The 25,628-nt window shown below is 41.6% G+C and overlaps 1 protein-coding gene across 1 annotated transcript in view; it reads right to left on the reverse strand.

Annotated features, from left to right (window-relative positions):
- Adam28 (ADAM metallopeptidase domain 28) overlaps positions 1–8,791 on the reverse strand; it is a 40,429-nt gene extending 31,638 nt beyond the window's left edge. The window contains exons 1-4 of the mRNA XM_042697834.1: positions 8,740–8,791; positions 3,172–3,275; positions 1,153–1,229; positions 372–450 (exon numbers count right to left, since the gene is read on the reverse strand). Coding sequence (XP_042553768.1) covers positions 372–450; positions 1,153–1,229; positions 3,172–3,275; positions 8,740–8,791 — 312 coding nt within the window. The remainder of the gene's footprint in view (positions 1–371; positions 451–1,152; positions 1,230–3,171; positions 3,276–8,739) is intronic.
- Positions 8,792–25,628: the final 16,837 nt, after the last annotated feature.

Raw genomic sequence — 25,628 nt, forward strand, 5'->3', positions numbered from 1 at the left:
ACCTCCACTGAGGCTAAAGTCTTCAGTTGGAGAGACCCCAGGATCCAGAGAGGGGATCTGAATTGTCTGGGGCCACCAGAAGTGTCTCCAGACGATGGAATCACTCTGTAGAAAGCTACTTGAAAGAAAACATGTGTTTGTTCAGCCCACCTTCCTCTAAGGATGGAAAAGGCTCCTGAAGGTGTTAGGAATGCTATTGTTCTGAGGGGGGAAAATGTTAAAAAGTTGGAAGATAAGTAATGAATTTTAATACTGCTATTTAAAAGCAACACAAAGGCTGTAAGTGGAGTTTCACTACTGTTTGCCTGGCAGAGTTGCTATATTTGGGTCCCTGGGCACACCCCCCTCCCCATTACCAGGGACTTCTATACCATGATCTGTGGGCTTGTGGTGACCATCTCTCCATTGGAATTATAATGTGTTTCTGTGTAGCCAGGTGCAAGGAGATTCCTGGGGGAAGAAAAAGAGCTTGGTTACTGGTGTGAACTGTGAAGTCCAGAGAATGAGGCTAAGGATTGAAAACTGGAAAGCACAGATTTAGGAAAACACGACTATTATAATAGTGTAGATACAGGACGAGCAAGATCTGGTTGGATCCATGGCAGGTGAGTTGGAAACACAATGTTGAAATCAGATGGGCCAAATGGAAAGAACGAGGGAATCAAAAGCAGTGTAATAGATGTGAAAGAGGATGGGTGAGTGGCTGGAATGGCAGGAAGATGCCTAATATTGGAAGGAGAAAGAGCAAGTTCTGGTTTTGCCATTATTTTTATATTTTTATTTAACCCTAGAATTTCATAGAGATTTACATATGCCTTGTTCTTTTCTGAGATACAAATGGTTTTCTAATATCATCCTGCCACGTTAATCGATTATAATAGCAAAGAGGAAAACCAAAATATCATAGCATAGTGAGACATGGAATTTCTCCATCTCTTTCATAGAAGAAGTAAAATCTATGTCTGCTCACACACTGTGTTTCATTTCTAAAAGTGTCAAAACACTAGCAAGCTGTTTGACCTAGTGCGTTATTACTGCTTTAGTAGAAACAAATTTCCACAGAACCAGAAAGTAGTATGAGATTCAGTTTCCACATTTTGTACATCCTAGCTTGCTGGTGGTGAGGATGATACCAGAGGTAGAAGTACTTACTTGTTTTTCTTCAGATAAAGCATGGTAACTTTTCCATTAACTTTCACCTCGTATGTTACTTCAGTTTCAGATGGAGCCTGCAAAAAAATGCATTATGAATTAAAAAGCTGCCATGAAGGTTTATTGGCCAGTTTCGACCCGTATAGATCTTGGCAGACAGTCTTGGCTTTTCTACAGCAGTAGATTATATGCTGCCTAATGTCTGCTTATTCCCTTGGACCAATTAAACAATGCTGGCAACTAATAGGCAAACGATCTCAGATCTTTATATGCATCCTTTAAAAGATAAGATCAGCCTGGTGTGGGTAGCGCATGCCTGTAATCTGAGCTATTTAGGAGGTTGAGCATTGAGTACTGTGGTTTGAAGCCAACCTTGGGAAGACCAACCAAAGAGGCTCTTATATCAAATTAACCACGAAAAAATATAAAAACGGAGCTATGGCTCAAATGCTACAGTGCCAGTCTTAAGTGAAAAAGCTAAGGTACAGCACCCAGGTCCTTAGTTCAAGCCCAAGACCAGAAAAGAAAAGATAAAATTGATGTACTTGGCAAAGATGTAGTTGAATCAACAAGTATTTGGAAACAAAATTTTATGTCCTACAGGATGCGGGTATTTGGAAAAGAAGAGGTAGAGAGCTATCAAAGAGGAAGTGGCTCTGTAGCTCAAGTGGTAGAGTGCTCGCCTTGAGCTGAAGAGCTGAGGGACAGTGCCCAGGCCCAGAGTTCAAGCCCCATGACCGACAAAAAAAAAAATAAAGAGAGAGAGAGCTATCAAAGACACAGAAAATACCTTTGTAATAGACCTAGATAATTTCACACCAGAAAAGGGAGTTGCATGCCTAATCGATGTTCAAGTAACATCGAATATGCCATTAATACTTGCATTCTGACTCATGCTTCATACAAAACAAACATCTCAAAACGTTCATAAAGTATACATATGATTACTACCTGAACTTTCAGACCAAGAATTACCAGTGTCTTCCTGAATTTACACAGAGAGAAATGACGAAGTTAAGGTGTGAACACAAACTAACCATTTGAATTCAGATGCTAATTTTCTTCTCTGTGGATTAGGAAAACATAGGGTCCTGTGCCTGTTTACATTCAGCTACTGAGCTGGAAACGTAATACTTTATAATTATACATCTACACATTCCATCAATCGCATCCATTGGCTCATCAATTCCAAAACATTAGTACAGATAATCTCCTATATATCAGTAACCGGTGGTGGCCGGGTTTGGTGGTAGTGGTGGTGGTTTGCTTTGCTTTGCTTGGTTTTGTTTTGTAGACAAGGTTATACTATGTAGCCCAGGATAGCCTCAAACCCACAGCTCTCTTCTCAGACCTCTTGAGTGCTGAGATTACAGTGGTACACTGCCTCACTAAATGTTGGTCCCTTTTTGCATTTCTCTTACAACTCACAAAATGTGTTGGGTGCATGTTGACTGAGATTGCATTATAGTTCATTAAGGAATAAGGATGAATGCATATTTTAATGCTGCCTGCTTGGAAAAGATAAATTTTGGGATAGAATGCAAGTGCACATTCACTTGCAATATTTTATTTTCTCCCACTTTAATGACCATACTTGTATCTGTGTGGATGGATGATCCACAGATAGGCAGATAGATCGATTGTAAATTGCAGCTTTTTTGTAAGTATACAGCCTACATTATCATAAAACATTGAAGGCCAGACTGTTACCTGAGACTGTTTATTTTACTTTTCAGAACAAAATTTTAAAATGAAGCCAAGAGTAGGCCTTTCAGTTATAAGGAAAAATGGAAAGTCAAAAAGGAGCACAAATGAATATTATTTAACTCTAAAGCATGATGACTGAAATGTTCAATTTACAATGTGTGTGCATATACAATGTAAACATTGAGATGTGCATGTGTAAACATGTGTGAATACACATACATACCTATGCATATATGCACATGTGTACATACACATACACATATACACACACGAACATCAGATGAAGATTCTCTGAGAAATCAGAAGGCATACCTGGTTCTCGGGCTCTGCGAGCTCTCTTTTGTGCAGTGGATGAAGTCTTACAGGATAGACAACTTCATATTTCTTTGCCTTGGGGAGTTCTTTCACGCCTCTCACTGAAACAGAAAGGTATGGGGAAGAAGACTTCGCTGCAGCACAGAACCGGGCTGCTGGCCCACGGTTGGCCACGCTGCAATCCCCACGGACCATGCTACGCAGACTTTCCAAGATTCATGTCTGCCATGCCTGGGCTGGCAGTGTTTTTCACTGAAAGTGGAAGTTTTTCTCTGGGTAGAGACAATATTTCTTTTGAATGTTCCCATTTCTTTTTGTCATCCTGGGTCCCCTGCAATGATTTCCTAAGTAGATAAATCGTAGGAGAAAAAGACAAAAGAAAAACAAAAAGGTAGAAGCCAAAGTCAACTTCCCTAAAGTTGATCAGTTCCTAAGTAACTGAGCAGAGGAGCCCTGAATACCCCACAGTGTTGGAAACGAAACAGCCAGTGCACCCCATTTCTAATTCAAATATGGTTGTCTTGGATCTGCCAAGAGCAACCTTTGAAACTGTGGTACAGGAAGAAAAGGCTCCAGTGAGTGTTGATGAAATGGGCAAAGGCAATACAAATCCACTCTTCATTCCTTTACGTGCAAAAATATGGAGAAAGCAAAAATTAGAGAAGAATCGGGCAGAACTACTGACCCGAAATGACCTTTTTCTCCACACACTTCCCCTCCCCCGCCCCAGCATCGGTTAGTAGAATAAGGGGATTAATTTGAACAAATCATGTCAGTGTACAATGCTGCTTGGCTACGATCGCTCCTTTGTCAGTTTCCCCACTCCCTTTCCCAAACCTGTCTAAGCAAGATTCCTTTTACCCTTCTCAGACATGGGAATTTTGACTCTATTTACCCTTTTCTCCCCTCTGCATTCATCTTCTCCCTTCCCCTAGTACCTGGGCCCCAGACAAGGCATGCTTCAAATTCTTAATACTCTTTGAGTGCTGTTGATCTTGAGCAAGAGAAGCGTCACCATGGCATCTTGCAGATGCACATACCGTATTTTATTCAGATCGAGCAAATGTGTTTATCCACAAACAAACCTATGATCTTGTATATGATTATGTATTTTTTAAACATTTTAAGTATAACATCCACCTATGAGGGGAAATATGTGACCTCTGGCTTTTTGCCTAGCTTATTTCATTGACTATGAGGGTGAGTAAGACTATTTTGAGCCAATAATTACATTGAAAGCAAATTGCAAAATTACTGCCACCACCTTCTTGGGACTTAAGTGCTTATTTCCTAAGACTGGGCCTGGGATTGGAGAGGCTTGCGTTTCTTCCTTGTGTTCCATGTGCTGTCTAATTTGGAGGCTGTCATTAAACCTCTCAAACCTATCTTCTATGTTAGAATAAATCTGTGTCACCCTAATTAACCTTATAAACAAGCATGACCAAGGTGCTCACACAGCTGACTTGCCCACCTGTCCCCAGGGAGGAGTTCTCAGTTACCCCGAAGACGTCTCAGAGGACAAAACAAAGTTCTTAAAATGTTCTTCAAGAACAAAAGTAGAAACCCCAAATATCTCAAGGGATGTCAAGTTTTAGTTTCTTTAATCATTCCAGAGCCATTTACATTTCATCTGAAAGGTTAGTAAACATTGTTAAATTTGGCTGGAACTTAGAGCTCTTAGAGTAAATAATGAGTGGTTACTATCTCAAATGAACATTTCAAAAACACTTAAAAGGAAGGATATTGACAGTAGAATACCATAATGCAGAGATTGGTTTGAGGTTTGTTTTATTTGTTTGAAAAGAGGGGGTAGGTTAAATGAATGTTAAAGCTTGTTCAAACCTCTATAGTTTTGAGGGAAGGAATCCTCTATAATGTCTTTGCAGAAGGGATGATAATTTGCACGAGTAAGTTCTAATCGTGTTGTGACAAAATTCAAGCCTTGCAACACTGTGACCCTTCAAGAAAAACATCAAACTTTCTTCAGTTGATTCATAGAGACTATCACCAGATGTCTTTGTTTCTATTTAATTAATGTATGATAAAGAAACAGAATAACATACATTATTAAAAGATGTTTTCCAGAACGAATATACAGAACTCTAAGAGGAACTTCAATCACGTTCTTTCCATTTGGTTCAATCTTCATAATTCCTTCAGCACAGTAAGATGCCAAGAGGTAAGAAAATCATTCTTGGTGCAATTTCCAGCAGTCTCCTTCAGCTCAGTGCCATAAAATAGGAGTACCGTAAGGTTCCAATATGCTTCCTGGTGTACTACATTGTCTAGCCAATCCAATTGGTCCCATTAACATTGAGTGGTAAAGTCACGTTTTATCGAATGTTGCCACCTTATTAACTAGCTTTAGAAAGTCATATTAGCAGTTTTCATCCATACTGCATATGATTATAATAAGAAACATTAGGATATAAGCTTTTTTTCACTCATAAATAACTTTATAAATATACAACAACTTTCCATCTGGTTTTTTCTCTACAAGCAGAATGTCTCTCTCTCTCTCTCTCTCTGTCTTTCTCTCTCTGCCTCTGTCTCTCTGTCTCTGTGTCTCTGTCTCTCTCTCTCACACACACACACCTCATTCTGAAATGTTCCTGATAAGGATACAGATGTATGTATGTATGTATGTATGTATGTATCTATCTATCTATCTATCTATCCGTCCGTCCATCCATCCATCCATCCATCCATCCCATACTAGTTTTCTCTGCTGTGTACACTGATCTCCATGCTTCCAGATAATCTTTGAGTATAATGTTTCACCAAGCCAGAAATGACCAACTGGCTCTTAAATATGGACTTGAAATGTTCATTATACAGTTTATTCCCAATTCATTGTCCCATGGTGAGCACTTCCACATGATGAGCACTTCTACATCAAAACAAAGCAAAACATAAATCCCAGGATCTCTTTTAAAAGCCTTCAACAACTTCTTTCTCTCTCAGTATGAAATGTGTGGATTTCCAGCTCATTCTAAATCCTTGCAACATACTGAGTTCTCTAAAACAAACAGATAGAATTTCCCTTCAAGGCTCTTATTTTCCTGAAAGCGAGAAGGCCCCGTAGATAAAGAGATTTCAATAGAATAATTTCCACGCACACAGAGGTATACAATAGACTTAGACATTAGTTGCCTCAGTCATCCCAAGTTTGGTGGGGTCAGAGAAGCCTTCTCCAAGATGAATAATATCGTTAATTATTTTGAAGTTGGTAGAACAAACACAGGTAACTGCCATTCAGGGATTACACAAATCCAAGGTGTAACATAATCTGTTTCCACAAATTTATTTTAATACTCACTTTCTCTCTCCCACAGAACTCGTATTTGTATTAATTTTCACCAGCAAAACAGGATCACGAAAATAAAAATTATTAGGTAATGGTAAAAACAACACTACCATTAGTTAGTATTATAAGAGTCCAAGCTCCCGGATGGGATGAACAACACAGACTCCAGTCTGGATTGCTGTTTTATTTGTTAATGTGTTGGGATCCATTTTGGAGACTGGAACATTTACTGTAATCTTGACATTTTCATTTTTGTTCAAATCTTTTCTAGGTTGATTAAAGCGATGTGTTTTCAAAACTAAACATATAATACCGAGCCTTAAATCAGGGATTCTGAAGTGACCATGACTCTAGTTCTGAGAGTCTCTGTATTAGCTCAAATTATCTTGTGCACTTTAACTTGATACAGAAACAGGAGTATATGCTTTGAGGAAAATGTCGCATCCCATTTAAGCCCACTGTTTTTGCTATGGAGGTTAAACTGAATATACAGCTTGAGGTCCTCAATCATCTTAGAAGGGCAAGAAAACGGTGGCCAGTTTTGAATAAACTAATTTCAAAAAGAAGGAACACCCTTGGCTGTCCTTCTGGAATATTCTGGTTCATCCATGGAAGTCCACCCTTATGGAATTAGCTTCTTTACCCACATACTCCTTTGCTCCCTGCCACACAAACACATATCATGTGCTTTTAAATACTTTTTCCCCTTTCTTTCTCTATGATACAGTCCTGTAAGTCATGTTCTCAGGGGAGTCTGAAGCTCATTACAAGCATCTATTCTGATTTCACATCTCATTCTCTTTCTGGTGACAAGAACCAGGCACACGGCTGGGAAATAACAACCATGGGAATAAGACTGGGGTATTTCAGTGTCCATACTACCGTGAGTGCACCGTCCTTTGGAATACAAGCTGGGTGGTAAAAGAAGGGGGCACCTGCTTGCTGGAGAGGCGAGATGTGAGCATGCAGCTGCCCGCCCCACCTCCCCATTCCACAGGAACTACCTTAGCACCCATGAGCCCACCACCATCTGCAGAGGGAGATGCCATACCTCCAGGCACGGTGATGCCACGTTGTGAACACACCGTTGAGGGGGCAGAAAAAACCAGGGAGCCCACTTCCACTGAAAAGGCCGCAGTGTGGGGGCCTCCAGGTTAGCCCTATGACTCTGAGATTCTGGGGAAAACAGAGCTCAGAATGTTCTTATTTTTCAAGTGAGGATTGGCAAGAAATCGTTCAGCCTAAGACTTGTGGACGATACCATTTCTGGAAACATACCTACCAAACACGGCCTCAAAAAGTAGGATTTTTAATCTTCCATGCCCAGTTCAGTTCTGTGTTTAAGGATATTAAGTAAAATGTTTACAAGTCTGAAAAATCAGAAAGCCATTTTTAATGACAAAATACACAGTGGATGCAGAAAAGGAGAGTCTTTCTCTCCCTTACTCTATGCTTTTGATTAAAAATTCCTCTCATTCCCCAGGCAAAAGCCAACATTCTAAGACCCGAGAAACATTTTAACAGGTAAGGAATCACCACTAACTTGCCAGCTTGTGCACTGGAGATAGAAATCAGCTGGAGAAGTGCGTTACTAAAATCTCTTTTATCCAAAATCAAGTTGAGCATGTACCATCAATGATGATACATGTTAAAAGAACTGTATTACTATGAAGCCATGTTCCCACAAAACAAGAGTGAATCATTAACTTTCACTTAACTGAAACACATCTTCTGTTCAATAACGTCACAAGGCTTTCTATACAAAAGTTGACAGATAATTTGTTTCCAATTTGTGTATTTATTATCACCCACAATGAAAGGATTAGGTGTACAAAAATATGTGGTCCAGAAAAATACAGGTTGCCAAACTGATAATAACCAGTATTCCCAGAAGCTTTCGCCCAGCTACAGTCAGGGAAATCTATCGCATCGGCAACAAACTAAGTATGACAAGATAACGTTTGATCAAACCTCAGAGGTCACATTCATTATTTATATGATGCCCTATGCCATCTTCCCCTTCGTAAATATCCTCAGTTCAGACATGTCAATATCAGTTCAAGATCTCTGCTTTACCCTGAGACTTCAGGCCCCTGCCCCTCAAAACAACAGGTGATAAAACAAATCAGATGGGTTAGTAAAATTAGAGAGGGGAGAACCAGTCAGAACATTTTCTACATCAGAACTGCGAGGAGCAGAAGAAAAGTCTACCGACCCCTCTGGTACTTCGCAGAAGCCAAGGAAGAGTACTGTCCTACCTGGAACTGGAGCAAGGAGGAAAGTCAGTAGCACCAGACTCCCTGGCCACATGCTGGGCCAGGGCAGCAGGCCAGCCCTGCCCTCTGCTCTGCCCCTGCCTTCTCCCACAGACAGAGTGAACTCCAGGCTCATTGTGCTCAGCCTCAGCCAGTGCTCAGTGCAGGTGTTGCACAATCCATGCTGAGGTACCACAACAATGGCTCAGCAGGAGGAAATCCTGGCACCTCTTTGGCTGCCTCTGCAGATTCCTGAATTCCACCCCATTTTCTCCTCCACATTCTCTACACACAAAAAGGTGTGGATTTCCCATCTAGTTTCATAGCTCAGGAAGTCACAGGAGGGACCTGCCCTGAGCTCTCCTGATTGGTGTATAAGCGTGCCTGTCATTTATCATAGGCATAATAACTATGTGATGCATATGATGCATACTGTGTGCATAGGCTTGTGTGCAGATGATGGCTATAGCACATAGCACACGGGTTATATATGTAGAAGCATGTATATTGTTTTGTATATAATTTTAGCCAGGTTTCCAAAAAATAGTCTTGAGAATGTGAGTCTTCTTTCTTGCACGTAGGGGGTTTGGTAGAATGATTTCTAACTCAAGTGATTTCCGTAAAGCTCTGATTTCCATGGATCTCATATTGAATGTCAGCATGAGTGCTCCCAGGGGACTTGAACTATTCTGAACTAAGAACTTAGGATAACGCAGGCACACCCAGATTTCCAGGGTATATGCATACCAACCGACAGCCAGGATACAGGGGAGGAGACAGAAACTCCAGGACCCCAAGGATGAAATGTCTTGTCACTGGTTGTAAAGAGACTAAACTGGACAAATTGAGTTCCATGCATTTCTCTAAATCCATGACACTTAGTATATTTATATTAGTCTTGGATACACTCTATGTTATAAATACCATTTCGCCTCCATTTTGTTTGAAAAGAAGGCAGAAGGAAAGAAAATATCCTACAGTAGGTGAACTGGTTCAAAATACACTGTCCACATCTATGGAATGATCACAACAAAACCCTTGTGATATTAATGTATGCTAGTTCAAAATAAAACTTAAAAAGAAATGTGAAGTAGCAACATATGGCAAAATATAATGACTTCCTTGTATTAATTTCATTTTCCCCCCTCAGGAAGATATCACAACTCTGTCTGATCCTTGGAATAAGATACAGGTTAGCAAAGATTACTTCTCACAATCTCCATCTGCTGCCAATTCTTCCTCCACCATTCAATGTATCAGTCCACACTGGTATTTACCCCATATTTACATTATTCACAAAACAAGTCACAATAAAATATAAATATAAACATAGGAACTTTCAGTTGCATGGGCTGCCATATAAAGTATTTGCAAAATGTATCTAATTGCATTTAGACTAAATACGGCAGTCACCAGTTGAGTAAGATTAAAATACAGTGCTAGAAAGTTGACAATGAATTAGTAAAATAATGGGTGCAGGTTTGGGAGTTACGAATGTGTTAGAAGGTATGGATGTGGATGATTGTCCTAATAAAGAATCATAAAGAGATGTTGGCCATAGAATGGATTTGGTATAAAACTGTACGTGGAGGCCCAGGAGTGAGAGGTAACAGAAGAAGGGGACAGCCATTGTTGTAGAACCAGAGACAGCACAAGCATCCTGCAGGCCCCATGAACCACGGCCAAGACAGCCAGGGTAGCAGGGGCTGGGGGGAAAGCTATGTGGAGAGCACCAGGTGTGTCTCTAGAGCGTTTCCAATACGTTGGTGGAAAGTTGGTTTTTCCTGGATTCCATCCTTACCCAGAAACGATTTCCAATTAATTTCTGAAAGTATGCTAGTAATATGATCTAGAAAACAAGTAATGAGGAGTCATTCAAGGACAGATTTATTTTATTTTATTTTGTCAATCGTTGGGCCTGGGCACTGTCCCTCAGCTCTTCAGCTCTACCACTTGAGCCACAGTTCCACTTCCAGTTTTCTGGTGGTTCATTGGAGATAAGAGTCTCATTCTCATGGATTTCCTGCTCAGGCTGGCTTTGACCAGTGATCCTCAGATCTCAGCTTCCTGAGCAGCTAGGATCGCAGGCATGAGCCACTGGCACCTGGCTTCAAGAACAGATTTGTATGAGGACCAGCCCCCCCCCCCCCCACACACAACTCCTTGCTCATTGTGCTGAGGTACATAGTTCTACTCCTACCTATCAACTTCTCCTCAACTGTGCTGCCAGCAGACATCTCCAGGGTATTCACCCGCCATTAACGGGCCTCATCTGGGCTGGAGCACTTCCTCGGTGCCATCGGTGATAGGCTGCCCTCACCTCAGTCCTCACCTTCATTCAAGCTCCACCTGCCAGCCATGTCTTAACATCAAAACCACTGGCGAGCTCTTCACAAAGCCTTTTCCAATTTCTGCATGCAGTCATATGGCTAAGAGCACTGGCGAAAGTTGAATCTTAGAAGAAAAGAAAAAAACATGCAGGCATATTTCCATTCAAGATCACTGGTTATCAGTGACATAGCTATTCCCAGATGATGGACAATCTTTTTTTTTTTTTTTTGGGTCCAGTCGTGGGTCCTGAACTCTGGGCCTGGGTGCTGTCTGAGCCACCTTCCCAGCCCATGATGGACAATCTTAAGTAATAACATTTAGAGACTTTGTTAAAGGAAAGAAAAAAAAAAAACACTGTTCAAGCAGCAATGTACTCATTGTGCAATTCATGTCACTGTAAGTCTGCTGTACGTCACCTTTACAATAAACTTTAAGAGAAAAAAACCACCTTGTTTGTTCAGAAGGTCTTATCTCATTCCACCTGAAGTTATATCATGCTTGTCCATGTTTAACTTCTAGTAACCTTATTTACTGAAACTAAAAGGAGTTAAAAGTCAATGAATGTGCACTCACTTTCAGCAAAGATGAGAATAAACTACACACTTGATGACTTTCTCAAATGAGGTACCGAGGCCACTGTGTCTCTCTCCTAGCTGCACGTTACAGCCTCATGGAGACCCGTGAAAAATCCCCAGGGCTCATGGTCACCCCAGGTCAACTGATCGAGGTACCCCAGTGATTAGGCAGAGGCTTGGTATTTGTTAAGCTCTCTGCCTTCAATGTGACTCTAAGGGGAAGTCAGGCTTGAGAGCCCGGACCTCAGCCCATCAGTGCCCAGTTCATTTGTGCCCGGGATGTAGGTGGCAGCAAGTCTCCTGTGGACTGTTGTGTTACTTCGCTGTGTCTCACTTCCCTTTGTAAGCACTCCCTTCTCCTTGAATACATTGCTTTATTTTCCTCCCACTTCTGTAACTAATGCTTCTCACAAGCAGTGCTGGAAGTGACACAGAAATGCAGATATAAAGCAAAAACCTAGTCTTTAAGCTTGTCCAAGAAAGCCACTCACGGGAAATTGAAAACCAAAATGTAAGGCTACCTGGCTGAAACTGGATATAGAACAAGAAGTTCCTTGCAGGAAAACGTGACCAGTTCTTTGAGATGCATCTGGGAAGGTTCCAGTGCTGCACTTTGCCAACACTGTCCAAGTCACAGGCTCAAGGATTCAACATTATTAATTGCCTACAAGACCAATTAGTGTAAGAGCAAATAGTACCATCGGGCCAACTGGACAACAGGCATTTATTTGGAGTCTGTAGAGTCTCTTGTGGACTTTGGCACTTTAAAGAGATCCTAAGGACAGAACTGAAACTATTTGAGATTCATGTAAAGCCTTCTTAGTATAAAGAAACAAAACTCATTTGATGCTCACAAGCCATTTTCTCATGCATCCATCTCACCAACTGTGGCTCCTGTGTAACATGACAGGGTGTTCTTGAGCTCAGCCAAACCAAGAAACGCGTGCTTTCCAAACAAGAATCAGAACAGGAGCTGCAGGCTGTAATGAAGAGCTCCTGTCCTTTTCCAGCTGTACTCCCCATCCCCCCCACTTCCTGTTACTTTTGAATTCGCTTCATGGATGGGCGATCAAGAAAAAAATGTGGACCTTCACCTTGTCTCCTGAAGCTGCCCTCAGTGAATTCCCTTTATACTCTGTTATTAAAGGTTGTTTTTTGTTTGTTTGTTTGGTTTTTTGGTCTGGTTGTGGGGCCTGAACTCTGGGCCTGGGCGCTGTCCCTCAGCTCTTCAGCTCAAGGCTAGCGCTCTACCACTTGAGCCACAGCGTCACTTCCAACTTTTTTTTTTTTCTGCTTATGTGGTGCTGAGGAATCGAACCCAGGGCCTCATGCATGCAAGGCAAGTGCTCTACCACTGAGCCACCTTCCCAGCCCAAGGTTGTTTTTTTTTAATGAATCAGTAGTATTTATTTTTTTAATTTTATTTTCTGGTAAAGATGCTGTACAGAGAAGTTATAGTTACATCAGTAAGGTAATGAATACATGTCTCATGGGGCATGGTGCTATCTCCATGTTTATTTATAGTGTATGAAGTAATTAGGAATTACAGCTATCTTCTTAGCTGCTAAGACCATGGACAGATGAATTCCTTGGTGCCATATTGAATCTGATTCTTGCTGTAGATAAACCACGACTTAGGTCAAGGTAATTTCATTGTGAATGGCTGTATCTCATCAAAGTCAACACAAGTTCACTTTTAATTGCTATATCTGAGAAAACTCAAAAATGCATGTATAGGTCTCTGGTTAGAGACAAAAGAGTAATAAGCCATTGACCCAGTAATTTACTATTTAATGCAGATCACTAGAATCAGAGCTCACTTCCTGATTCATCTAGTGATAACCATTGTTCTGTCACGTGACACAAAGTTAGAGACATTTCTAGTTATGGCCAAATATGTATGTAGAAAACAGCACCAAGCAAACCCTATTACAGCTTACACCTGACATACACGCCAACTTATCAGTGTCTTTCCCTGACTCATTTTACCCTAGCCTTTCAGGACACAACTAATGCCATAAAGAAGAGGGAAATTAAAAAGAAAAATCAAATAATTCCATCGAACACTTCCATTGACCTCCTATTCCAGGGATGGAAGGTCTTTATGATTACAAGGTTGGTTAAAGCGAGGTAAGGAAAGATGACATTGATGTTTCAGTGGCATTATACAATATCCTATGACCTAATAACTCATGTCACCACATTAGTCACAAGGCGCTGATAAACTATAAAGCCCATCACAAAATAGTATTGTGTGGTTCTAATTCTGACAGGTACGTGTTGTCTGTTCCAAGAACATCGAGAGATTCAGCAAAATATTGACTAACAGTGGCTCCTCACAGATCTGTGAAAGTCTTTAAGGGTTTTCTCCTCACAGTTCTTTTTCCCCTAGTGCCAAGAACTTAAGCTAGGGTTGCCCACACTTGCTAAACAAGTGCTCTGACACAGAACCACACACTGAAAACCATGTCCGTCCGTCCTTCCTTCCTTCCTTCCTTCCTTCCTTCCTTCCTTCCTTCCTTCCTTCCTTCCTTCCTTCCTTCCTTCCTCTCTCCTCTCTCTCTTTCTTTCTTCAGCTTCCATGTGATCTTTTATGAGTTTTCATTGCTTTTTAATTTAAAATACGTTCTTTTTTATTTTAAGGACCTAATTCTGAGAATTCAGCACATGCTGAGTTGGTCTCCAAGTGGGAAAGCCACATGTCCATACTTTCCCCTCATCCCCTCAGGAGATTTAGGAATAGTGTGAACAAGTGAGCAGCTATGTGTTCACAATGGCAGAAGAGAACAGGATGCAATTGGTGCAAAGAATCATGGGACACATAGCCTCTGTTGCCAGCTCTGCGCACTCCCTCGGCTCCCTGTGCCCAGACACTGCCTGTGAGCCTCGAGTCCTCCAACGCTCCACCCAGACTTGTCCCTGACAGCCCTCACCTGACATCCACCTGGGGATGTGATTGGGGGGGAGGTTCTGTGCAAGCAACTTTGACTATACTTCTTCATTATTCTAGAAGTGGATTTTTTTTGTACTTTAAACAAGAAACTGCAGGAAAAACTGTGATTTTTTTTCCCTTTCAGAATTCCAAAATATGCAGAATCTACAATGACTAGTTTTAACCAGAATTGCCACTTAACACTGTGAAAAATTATGATTGAGCGCTGAAAATGAGAGGTTAAAGAAATTAACTTAAAATCTTATCCAAAATACATAAAATATATAAAAAATAGAAAATTCTTAACTGTGATAAATACTGACTTGTTTCTCTTAAGACTGAAGTACAGAAATAAGGTGCCTGGTGATATAAATGGTGTACACACACACACACACACACACACACACATACACACACTTATACATACCATACCCACACCACACACATTCACAAATATATACATACCATACTCACACCACACACACATACATAAACACATATGTATACATACACATATACATTACCATACACACACCACACACACATACCATACACACACCATACATATGCCATATACACACATACCATACACACATCACACACATATACACATACCATACCCACACCACACACACACCACGCATGTACACACATACCATATACCACACCACACACACCACAGACCACTTATACATACACACATGATTCAAAAATAGAATGAACATACACTGTTAGAAGTTCTGGGAAATAATGTTTTAGTCTAGAGAAAGGCTAAGTTAAGTCCAGTGAAAATTGGATGTTAGAGTATAAGTAAGGCAAGGAATTTGTTTTCCTTTCTAGACAGCAGAGACTCTTGAGCGAAGGTTCTGGCCTTGGGCCTGAGGAAACCATTCTTGGCTCTGGGTGAGCTGGAGGCTTCATAGAGCAAGTTGTAGGGGGGAAATGAGACTTGAAAGAGGGAGTTCAGAAGATCAAGAAAGCAACTGAGAATATGGAACACTGTAACTTTTGTTGCATACAGGATAAGCCTCTAAGACCAAAACACAAAAACAAGCCCACAAAAAACTCATTAGGTACCACATATTGATCTCGAGTGGAGGCACAGGTGACCTACAGAAAGCCTGGTGTTTCTATTTTATTTTGTTTTATTTTCAATTGTATCCCAGATACACAATTTTGACTACGTATGGAGGGTTTTTACAAATGTAACTATTGAGATTCGAGATAAAATGCAAACAGATGAGTATGGAAGGGATTTTCTATACTACGTGAAAAAGGAGGAAAGATGGAGGCCCCGTGAGCACTACAGGTACAGGTGAGCAGAGAGCAAGCTTCAGGTGCACGCTTGCCGACAGAAAGCAAAGCTGGACAATGAATGGCCAACGCTTCACCCATCCCATGGGATCACCCGTCCTTTCCTACACGTAGCTGCCCTCTAGTGGCCATGACTGGTTAAAAACCCTAGACCAGAGGATTTTCAGAAATGTTCAGTTGTATGCTTATGTGAACTTATGAGACTAACAGTCTCATAAGTTTAATAGTTTAATGAGTACCTGTATTGAGTGCGTCATGGGGCTGGGTTCTTTGGAACATGCATGAGGCTTATTTCTTACGAAGGTAAGTTCAGACAAAGAAAACAGAAGGAAGATACAAGCTTGCAATCTGACACACATGAAAATCGAGAGGCTATTTTCCATAGCCAATTTCTGGACAGCCGATTGCCTACGTGCCTGACAGCAGACGAATAAAGAACATGCTGCATCTGGACATGATGCGTTTATTCCACCATAGAGAAGAGCTGAATTATGTCACTTACAGGAAGACTGATAGCCCCGGAAATGATCACATGGAGCCAAATAAGCCAGACTCAGAAAGACATAATACATGCTCTCTCTCCTATGTAGAAGTTATTTTTAATGATGTTTAGTTCTCCCAGTAAAAGGAAGGAAGAAGAAAGAAAGGTCATGAAGAGTGAATATGATATTAATAGGGAAAAATACCACATGTTTAACTTATAAAAACAAAAAAGGTATTCAGCAAAATGATATCGTATCTAATTATGGAAATACATACACACACAAACTGGGAATAAAGGAACTTTCTCAATCTGTTCAAAGAATGTATGAGAAACCTATAGTTAATTTCATATTCAATGGTTAACTGGGTGCTTTCTTTTTAAGTAATAATCCCAGAGTCTTGGGAGGTAGCTTGAGTGGGTGCTAGTTTGAAGCCATCACAGGCAAAAAGTTAGTGCGGTCTCATCTCGACAAGTAATAGAGGGGTTTATAACTGTAATCCCAGCTAGACAGGATGCCGTACCTAGGAGAGTTTCAGTCCAAGGGGATGAACTTCAGAAGAGGATGAGCAACAGCTTTCGGTTGGGAATGAAAAGTTCAGCAGACAGCGCAGGGCAACTGGTTAGTCACATCACAAGAAGGAAGTTAAACACCAACCTGGCCATGTAGAAAAAAAAAAATGAATCAGAGACCAAAATGTAAGAGCTGAAACTACGGAGAACTCGCTGGAGGGATGAACATTGATTTCCTTGATTAGGTAGTGACTTGTTCAACAGGACGTGGGAAGCAGAGCTAAAGCACACCATCAATATGCAAATCTGGAGTGCGGCAAGCCATCCTTGACCCTGGGAATTTGGGCCCTTGAACTTGAGGTCCATTCACAGATAACAACCCGCAAGATTTTAGAGCACAGAAAGTCAAGGTCTGCTCATTTTCCCAGGCAAAAGAGGACTTCCAAGAGCTGCTTTTTTTTTTTTTTTTTTTGCCAGTCCCAGGGCTTGAACTCGGGGCTCAGAGACTAGGCCCTGTCCCTGAGTCTCTTTGTGTTCAAGGCTAGCGCTCTACCACTTGAGCCCTACCGCCGCTTCCAGCTTTTTCAGAGTAGTTTATTGGGCTTTTCTGCCCAGGCTGGCTTCGAACTGCAATCCTCCTATCTCAACCTCTGGGGTAACGAGGATTACAGGCGTGAGCCACCAGCGCCCAGTAAGAACTGGTAGGTTAAAAGCTGCAGCCTTCTTCCCTGGCAGAGAGGATGGGGTTTGAAGCATAGAATTTTCTAGAACAACATTAACATAATATCCTACCCACTTGCAGCCCCAAGACTGGGAGAGAATGAAGGGGGATCTTCCTGCCTCAGAAAGATACATCCTCATTAAGGGTAGCCCTGTGATTGTCTCTCCCTAAGGCTTGCTCCAAGACAGTTTTCTTCATATCGCTCTCTTAAGCTATCATTGCTGACAGACAGAACATGGACTACTTTTCATACATATAATACATTGAGTCTGAGGTCTAAATGGTCACCAAAATAATTGTCAGATTTTTCTGGAAGGTACATGATTTGCACTTAATACTAACTCTCTGTCTTTCTTTTAAGTATCCATATATCTCTTTTCCCCTAGAAAGCATTTTCCCTAGTTATTGGAGTGTACCTTTAATTTTCAAATGCACTAAAAGAGTTTTCACTTGCAAACTGATGAGCTTTCCTGTTAAAGTGGCACTTTAGCATCTTCGTGGTTTGTCATTTTCTTCCCTGTGACCCGAAACAGCATACAATTTGCTGACTTTTCTGCCAACATTCTCTCTTAGCCTGGATCATAATATTTGATCAGCATCTATTCTCTTCTCCATTAAGCAGAATTCAAGGATGGACTTGAATGGACACCTCCCTAGTGCTGAGCCTACAGGAAGCAGACAGGGTGAAAATCACATTTCCTGGATCTCTACACCCTTCCCACTCAGAGAGCCTGGGCCCCACATGCAAAAATGAAAACGAGTAAGCACAGGAACGGAAGGGGAGAGCCCTGCGGAGAGGTAGTGTGTGGTGAGCTGCTTCCTTAGTGCTCCTTCACCCAATAGCAAACAGCTTTATTTGGTGAGGGGACAAGTGCTCCCTCTGCTGGGCAGGCCGGGTTTGCCGGCCGCGCTCATCTGACTATAACACTATGCACCCATGTTTGATACACTGCGCCAATTCATAGCATCATTTGTCTACCTAATAAATATGACATCTACCACTTCAAAAACAGAGACAATAATCTGTGAGTAAACATTAAGATTTTAATGTTTCCAAATGCAGTAAATATCTTGCAGTCTTCTAATCTTTTGGATTACATACAAGTAGGAACAGACTGCATCATTTTATTTTTTTTTTTTCATTTCACTGGTGAAGAGAGGAAAATGAATGAATGGGGTTTGGTACCAGACATCATTTGTGTCTTCAACATGCTTGCTTTGTTGAAAGGGGAAGCGTGAAGATGGAGCTACAGAGCTTCTGATTCCAAACTCTGGGCCTGCGTAGCCTCACAAAGATGTGTCCCGGATGCTCAGTCCTGCTCCAGTGCGCAACATGACTTCGTCCACCTCTGACCCTGTCTGTCTGTCCAGAGTCACTCATTCTTCAAGACTCGACTCGTCTCACTTTGTCCTTTCTCTGATTTCTCTGAAAACTATGGCCCTTCCCTTTCCTCCACATAGCTGTAAAATTCACACTGTCAGGGACATTTCAGCATACAGTTGGAGGTCAGCAGTCCCATGAATCACTCCATAGTGTCCGATTGCATTCTAGGATGTGTCTAGGGCTTTGGGAAGAGAGAAAAGCAAACTAAATAGGTACAACTCAGTCTCCTGAACACAGCCCGAGCCACTAAGTTTCACCTACATTTGTCTTAAGTTGTAGGGTTTTATGGAATCTTTCTTTGACTCTATTTCTCCTCAGCAGACTAGACCAACTGATATATTCTATTTTAAAAAGGAAAGTATATTTGGTTCAATCTTTTCCATTTAGTAATTAAGACATTCTGCATCTGTTAGGAGAAACAGTACTTCCACATAAACTCATACCCCTATGACCCAAAACCAATTCATATATAAAAAGATATCCTGACAACAGCTAGGCTAGGTTCATCAAGGAACACAGTTTCTGTACTTTTACCACTCAGAACACATGCTAATGTTACACTTAAACAATAGCAAACACTGCCTGCCATTTTTCACCTGAAAGTAATTTTGTTTGAAAATATTTGCCCCAAAGGACTTTTGTGTGTTGCTTGCTGTCATTGTTGCTTGTGTATCTCTTGTCTTCTTGAGGGGCATGTTCAGGAGACTCCATGGCTCTAGGTGTAAACATGGACAGAGCCACTTGGGGGCGCTGAAGGCCTTGCTCTGGAGCTGTAGGCCAAGCAGGCCCTGGCATTCTCAATGTAGAGGAAGTGGGTGGGGAAGGCGAAGGTCTGGGAAAATGACCAGAATAACAGTACCTTGTGTTTACATAGCACCTTTCTTCAATCAGCTCAGCATGTTTGGCTGTGGTTATTCAGCTGGGAGCTTCCAGTGGTGGGAAATGATGTACAAGGCACACACGTGGCCTTGGTGGGGCGCAGGGTCAGACTCATTCTTATTCATCTCAAATGCCCATTCAGTATTTTTGCTCTGGAGAGCTGGCCTTTCCTGGCCATTTCCTTAGAAACAATAAGCTGAGAAGTCAGAGTCCCAACATGAAGTTGAAAGACGCCCAAGTTCCTTGAGAGAAAGAACTCACACTCTTCAGAGCCGAGAAGGAACACGGATAGCATTTAAGTTAAGAAGGCGTCGAGTCGAATGTGCTATTTTCCAACACAAGTCATTTAAAAAAAAATCACAACTTCAATCATCCTTGACTCTATTGGACTTCCATTCCTTAAACAATCTAAATTAAAATGTAAACAAATCATGCACCTCTCCTACGTACTCTACCCAAAAGAGGTAAAGAAAAAAGAAAACTTGAACCGCTGTGTGCAAAGTGAAACTCTTGTTGTAACTCAAGAAATACTACTCCAGAGTTTAATGTGTTACGTATGTGTGCAACGTGGTTTAGCAGAGGAACATCGTGACAGAGTGGCTGATGAATGGACAATTAGATCCATGGTTTAGTCATCAATTAAGGACGTTGTCAGAGTGAATGCTTCCAGCAAGTATTTGCCAAGGCTGATGGCGTGGTTCATCATGAAGAAGACATCTTTTTCCTCCAGAGTTAGTTAGGGACAAACCTGCTAACAAAACATCCTGAGTTTTATCAAAGTCCTGGACATGATGATGGTTCACAGGGTTAAACCCAAGAGATTTGCCCTCTACAACCATTTACTCTTTACTGAATACATACTTTCCTTGACATTTCAGAAAGTGTTTGAATATGGCTTCCTCAGCAATTACAATGATCTTGGATCTTTCTTATAAAAGGTTTTTTCCCCTCCCAAAAGTGTTTGTATGCATGCTTGTAATAAACTGTTTTTCATTTTATGAGAATATAAGATTTAAAGACAGAATGTCCTCGGGGGAAAGCATGTCTCTCTCTTGCTCACTTAGCAATTTTCCTCCCCTACATGATCCTGAATTTCAGGAATGCCAAAGATCTACTGGGTTTTATGGTTTGATGGGTTTTAAGATACCCTTGTTTTTGTTGTATTTATTTGGAGATTCACATCAGATGTCTGATTTTTTTTTCTAAGAATGGTGAAGCCTTGTCCCTATAAAATGACTACAACAACTGTGTATCATTTCGTCTCTCAAAATAGATACTCAGAGTTTGGTTTAGGGGGTTAGGAATTTTAAGGAGGTCAGAGTCTGTCAACTCTGATGACAGAATCTGGAGCTACAAAAAGCCTAGAATTAATACTTCAAACTCCCCTCCTCACGATCCACACAACGATTGTTTACAATCATCGATTCCTCTAATTTTAGTGCTATAAAAACAAGCTACAGCAACACACAGTTACCTGTTTGTGCACAGCCAGTGGCCGATCCATCTCTCCAGGCTAGCTCATGGAACCTTTAATTTGTTGTGTTGGTTATGTTCTTTATATCGCATATGCAGCTAGAACTACATTTGTGTTATATAACTATATCTGAACTACATTTGTTTTCAACAGATACCTTATAACATCAACGTTGTTGTATGTATATATGAGGCACAATGGGAACTTTTGATGTGTGTAGACCTTGTGCAGTGTTTAAACAAGTTCGGTTATCCTTCTGTCTTCTCAAACATCATTGCCTTTTTGTTTTTAAACCGATTGTGGGGCTTGAACCCTGGCCCTGGGCACTGTCCCTCAGCTCTTCAGCTCAAGGCTAGCGCTCTACCATTTGAACCACAGCGCCACTTCCAGCATTTTCTGCTTATGTGGTGCTGAGGAATCGAACCCAGGGCTTCATGCATGCAAGGCAAGCACTCTACCACGGAGCCACCTTCCCAGCCTCATTGCCTTATGATGAAGACATTCAGAAGTCTTTCTTCTAGTTTTCTGAAACACGTAGTATATTATTATTTCCAGTCACCCCATTCTCCAATAGCTTACCAACCCTCCTTGCTCCTACCTAGGCATTAGCCACCCCCCAAATTGTCTCTCCTCATTCCTCTCCTTGCCCATTCCGTCTAGTCCTTGGTTTTTGCTTTTGTTTGGTTTAACTTCGAGATCATAAATAGGAGAGAGAGGTTAATTGTTTCAAGGTGGGAGATAAGTCCATTTCAATTTCTTTTATAAACAATTTTTGAGGTACAGCGTTACGTCACCTTCTATCTAAGGGAGAAATGAATCAAGACTCTTCACTCAGAACTCAGAAAAAAAGTCTTATATTTCCTAAACCAATTTACAGGAAATAAAGACAAGACTATAAATTTGGTAGCTAGAGTTTCAACTTTCCTCATGAGAGACATTTTCTCAGCTAGAAACACCTTTGTCGTGTGAAGACCAAAGTTGCACAGGGCCTTAGTACTTCTTCTTCAAAATGATTTTAGCTATGTTTCTCCCCAGAGTTTTTACTTAGGAACATGGATAAAACCAAATGTTCCTGGTAGTGATTAAGGAGAAGAGCTCACTTGTGTGTGTGTTGGGGGGGGGGGGGGGTGAGTATCATGGTTATTTTCTCATATTACATGTAGTGTTGGGAGAGTCACTCTTTACGTTGCTAAGATTTCCAGATCCTTACTTCTTATGCTCACTGGAATACAAGTTGTCCAGAAATAGAACACTGGGAAGGAACTGTGTGCTGGCCCTACGGATACGGGAATAACCCTGTCAACATGCTAGCGCTTTGAATAGCATTAGAAAAGAATATTAGGATATCAGTTAGAATGGCTGGCAGTACTGAGTAATCTCATGGTCATCATCTATGCGAGACAATGTTCAAATCCCACAAGTCCCCAGCAGAATGACCACCTATGTCACACAGTTGACCAAGTACAGAGTTCCTATTCAAACACAGATTCCTATTCAAACAGAGTTCCCATTCTTGGAACTGTGTAACCTTTGCCTTCCCGGTTAATCTTAGATTTTTTTTCCCACCTAGACAATTTAAAAAATCTTATTTTTATCGCATTCACCCCCCACCCCCACATAGAAGAAGCCGGAAGACACCCAGCAGATGAGTGGGTGAGGACCACAGAGGGATGGGAATGCGACCGCATCCTAGGGTCACACAAGGACAGAGAGTGAGGATGATGTGGGACGATTCACACGCAGAGAAGCCGAAGGACCAGCTTCACTGAGGTCACCGTAGAAAGGGGGGAAACCTGGGAGAAAAGCACGATAAACCATCGAGAGCTTTCAGACAAGGAAGCCGCTGGCATTTTGTGTTGTGGAAAGCAAAAGGGAAATTTTTAGACGTTTGGGTTGGCATGACTGTGAAAGGTTAAAAATGATAGGAAATGTGGTAGCTATTAAGACTGCCCATAAATAATCCAACCCAGTGCGCGCTCTCCCTCTCCCTCTCCCTCTCCTTCTCCCTCTCCCTCTCTCTCTCTCTCTCCTTCTCTCTCTCTCTCTCTCTCTCTCTCTCTCTCTCTCTCTCTCTCTCTCTGGTGCACTGAAGATTCTATTTCTCTGTCTTGTTTAGGCTAATGGAAGTTGCTTTTTCCTGACAGCTTTGAGCACGGACGCAGAAGCCTCCTCGCACAGTTCTTCCATGCTGGTTCAAATGGTTCAAATAACTTTCTTTGTCTGGTACTGAATACATGCCCGAGGCCTGCTGCACAACACACAAGAGCATGCGCCGTGAATAAAAACTACCCTGAAGTTGTTTAAAGCCCTTAGTGGTGATGTTGTTACCACAGCATAAACAAGTCAGAGTCGACTGAGCACTGATACCCACGAATCTAAGCATCTCAGGAGGCTGAGATCTGAGAATCCTAGCTCAAAGCTAGCCACAGCAGGAGAGGTTATGAAATGCTTATCTAGAATTAACTTTCAAAAGTCAGAAGTGGAGCTGTGGCTCAAGTGGTAGAGCACTAGCCTTGAGCAAAAAAAAAAACAACAACAACAAAAATCTCAGGAACAGTACCCAGGACTAGTGCATCCAAAAAAATCAGAATACCACTGGCAAAGAGAGTAAGAAGTAATATGTTTCTTATTAGCTGGGAGCACATCAAAATAACTAAGAATTTGATTTAAAGGATTATATAATGAGCTACTATCTGATACGATATCAGAGTGGCAACGGTCCAGGTAAGCTGCTTCCTCCGAAGAGACGCATCTCCTACCCATTCTGATCAAAATTTACTTTAGAAAAATATATTGGAAGGAACAGAATAAACAGGAACCTGGGAGTTGGCACTGTGGACAAGGATGTATTTAGAGAGGAGCACAGGGAACGGACAAATCCAAAGCTGAGCGAGGGATGGAAGCATTCAGTGACCCGGTGTCCATCTTAGGAAAATGGAATAGCTGGCATTTTGACTAATATGTTCCTGTCCCTCCGACCGAACCACCTCATCCCTCTGGAATCTGGTTCCTGGGAGATTAAGAGAAATATCCCCGTTGAATCCAGGACTCCTGACAAGGCCTTACAAAGCCCCTGGGCTCTATGAAAACCCTTCTGGCACTTTCCAGCATCAAAATCTGGGTTTGGTAATGTGTACTGCTATAGTGTCTGTCCTCTCCGGCCTTGACCTTGAATTTGTTCTTTGGTCTCCGGATTTTTTCTCCTGGTGTTTCCTTCCTGACCCTCTAAACAGCCACTTCTCAGAATCGAGGGCTCTTCCTTGAAGCTCTTTCTGACATAAAGAGGAGAAGGAGGTCCTCGAGGTGGGATCTGTCGGGTAAAATCTTATCATAGACACTCAGGACAGAAGAATCCTTTCGCATCGTGTAACTGAGGCCTTCTTGGTTTACCCAGCCAAATGGGATCTCTCACAACGGCCCTCACCTTCTCTAGGGAATGTCCTCAGCGCTGGGCTACTATGTAGGAAGGAAAAGCTTCAGAAAGCCACTGCAGGCTTTCTCTTTCTGAGGTTGGAGAGGCCCCAGAGAGTGTTCTTTCCCTAATCACTGAAGGACTAGACAGATCCCAAACAAGTTCAGGTGAAAACATTTATCCTCATAGATCTCCAAAGGAGGGTTCTAATATTTTCGTTGGCCATTTTAAAAGCTGTCTCCCTCATTGCTGATTAGCTCTTAAAATAAGAACAGATAGATGTTCTCTGGCTTCTCTGCAGATCCTGTAAAGCTTGTGCCTTTTACCAAAAATTTCCATGGAGAGAAATAAACAAGCAAAAAAGAACAGATAGAAGTCTACATGACCAGGGATTTTATTCAAAGCCCTTATCAAAGGTGGTTTAGGTCAAGTGATGCAACTTTAAGATGTACATTTTTGCACCTTTTCTCAGCTGAGAAAAATTCATAATATCAAAGTTAAGATAATATCAAATTTAATATTATAAAATTAAGACCAGTGGTCTCACTTTCATCAAAACTGAAAATGATAAATCTGACGACACGTTCTGAGCTGGTTGGTGGTTTCATGCGTCTGTCTAGACATGTGTGTATAAGATGCTACAGCCGCATGTCCATGTATACTTGGATGGTGCTAAGGTAGATACATAAAGATACAACAACCACGCTGATAACCTACAAATGCTACATTAATGCACCTGCCCTTTACAGAGTCTCCGTCCATCAGAGTGGTTCCAGGAACAGGACCTCCACCCCTGAACTCCTCAAGAACGAGGAGAGGAATGTATCAGGGGGTCATTTGCTAGCCACTCAGTGAGGCAGTCACAATTAGGGCCCA

Source organism: Dipodomys spectabilis, unplaced genomic scaffold, assembly GCF_019054845.1.
Source record: "Dipodomys spectabilis isolate Male_0828 unplaced genomic scaffold, ASM1905484v1 ptg000229l, whole genome shotgun sequence".
NCBI lineage: Eukaryota > Metazoa > Chordata > Mammalia > Rodentia > Heteromyidae > Dipodomys > Dipodomys spectabilis.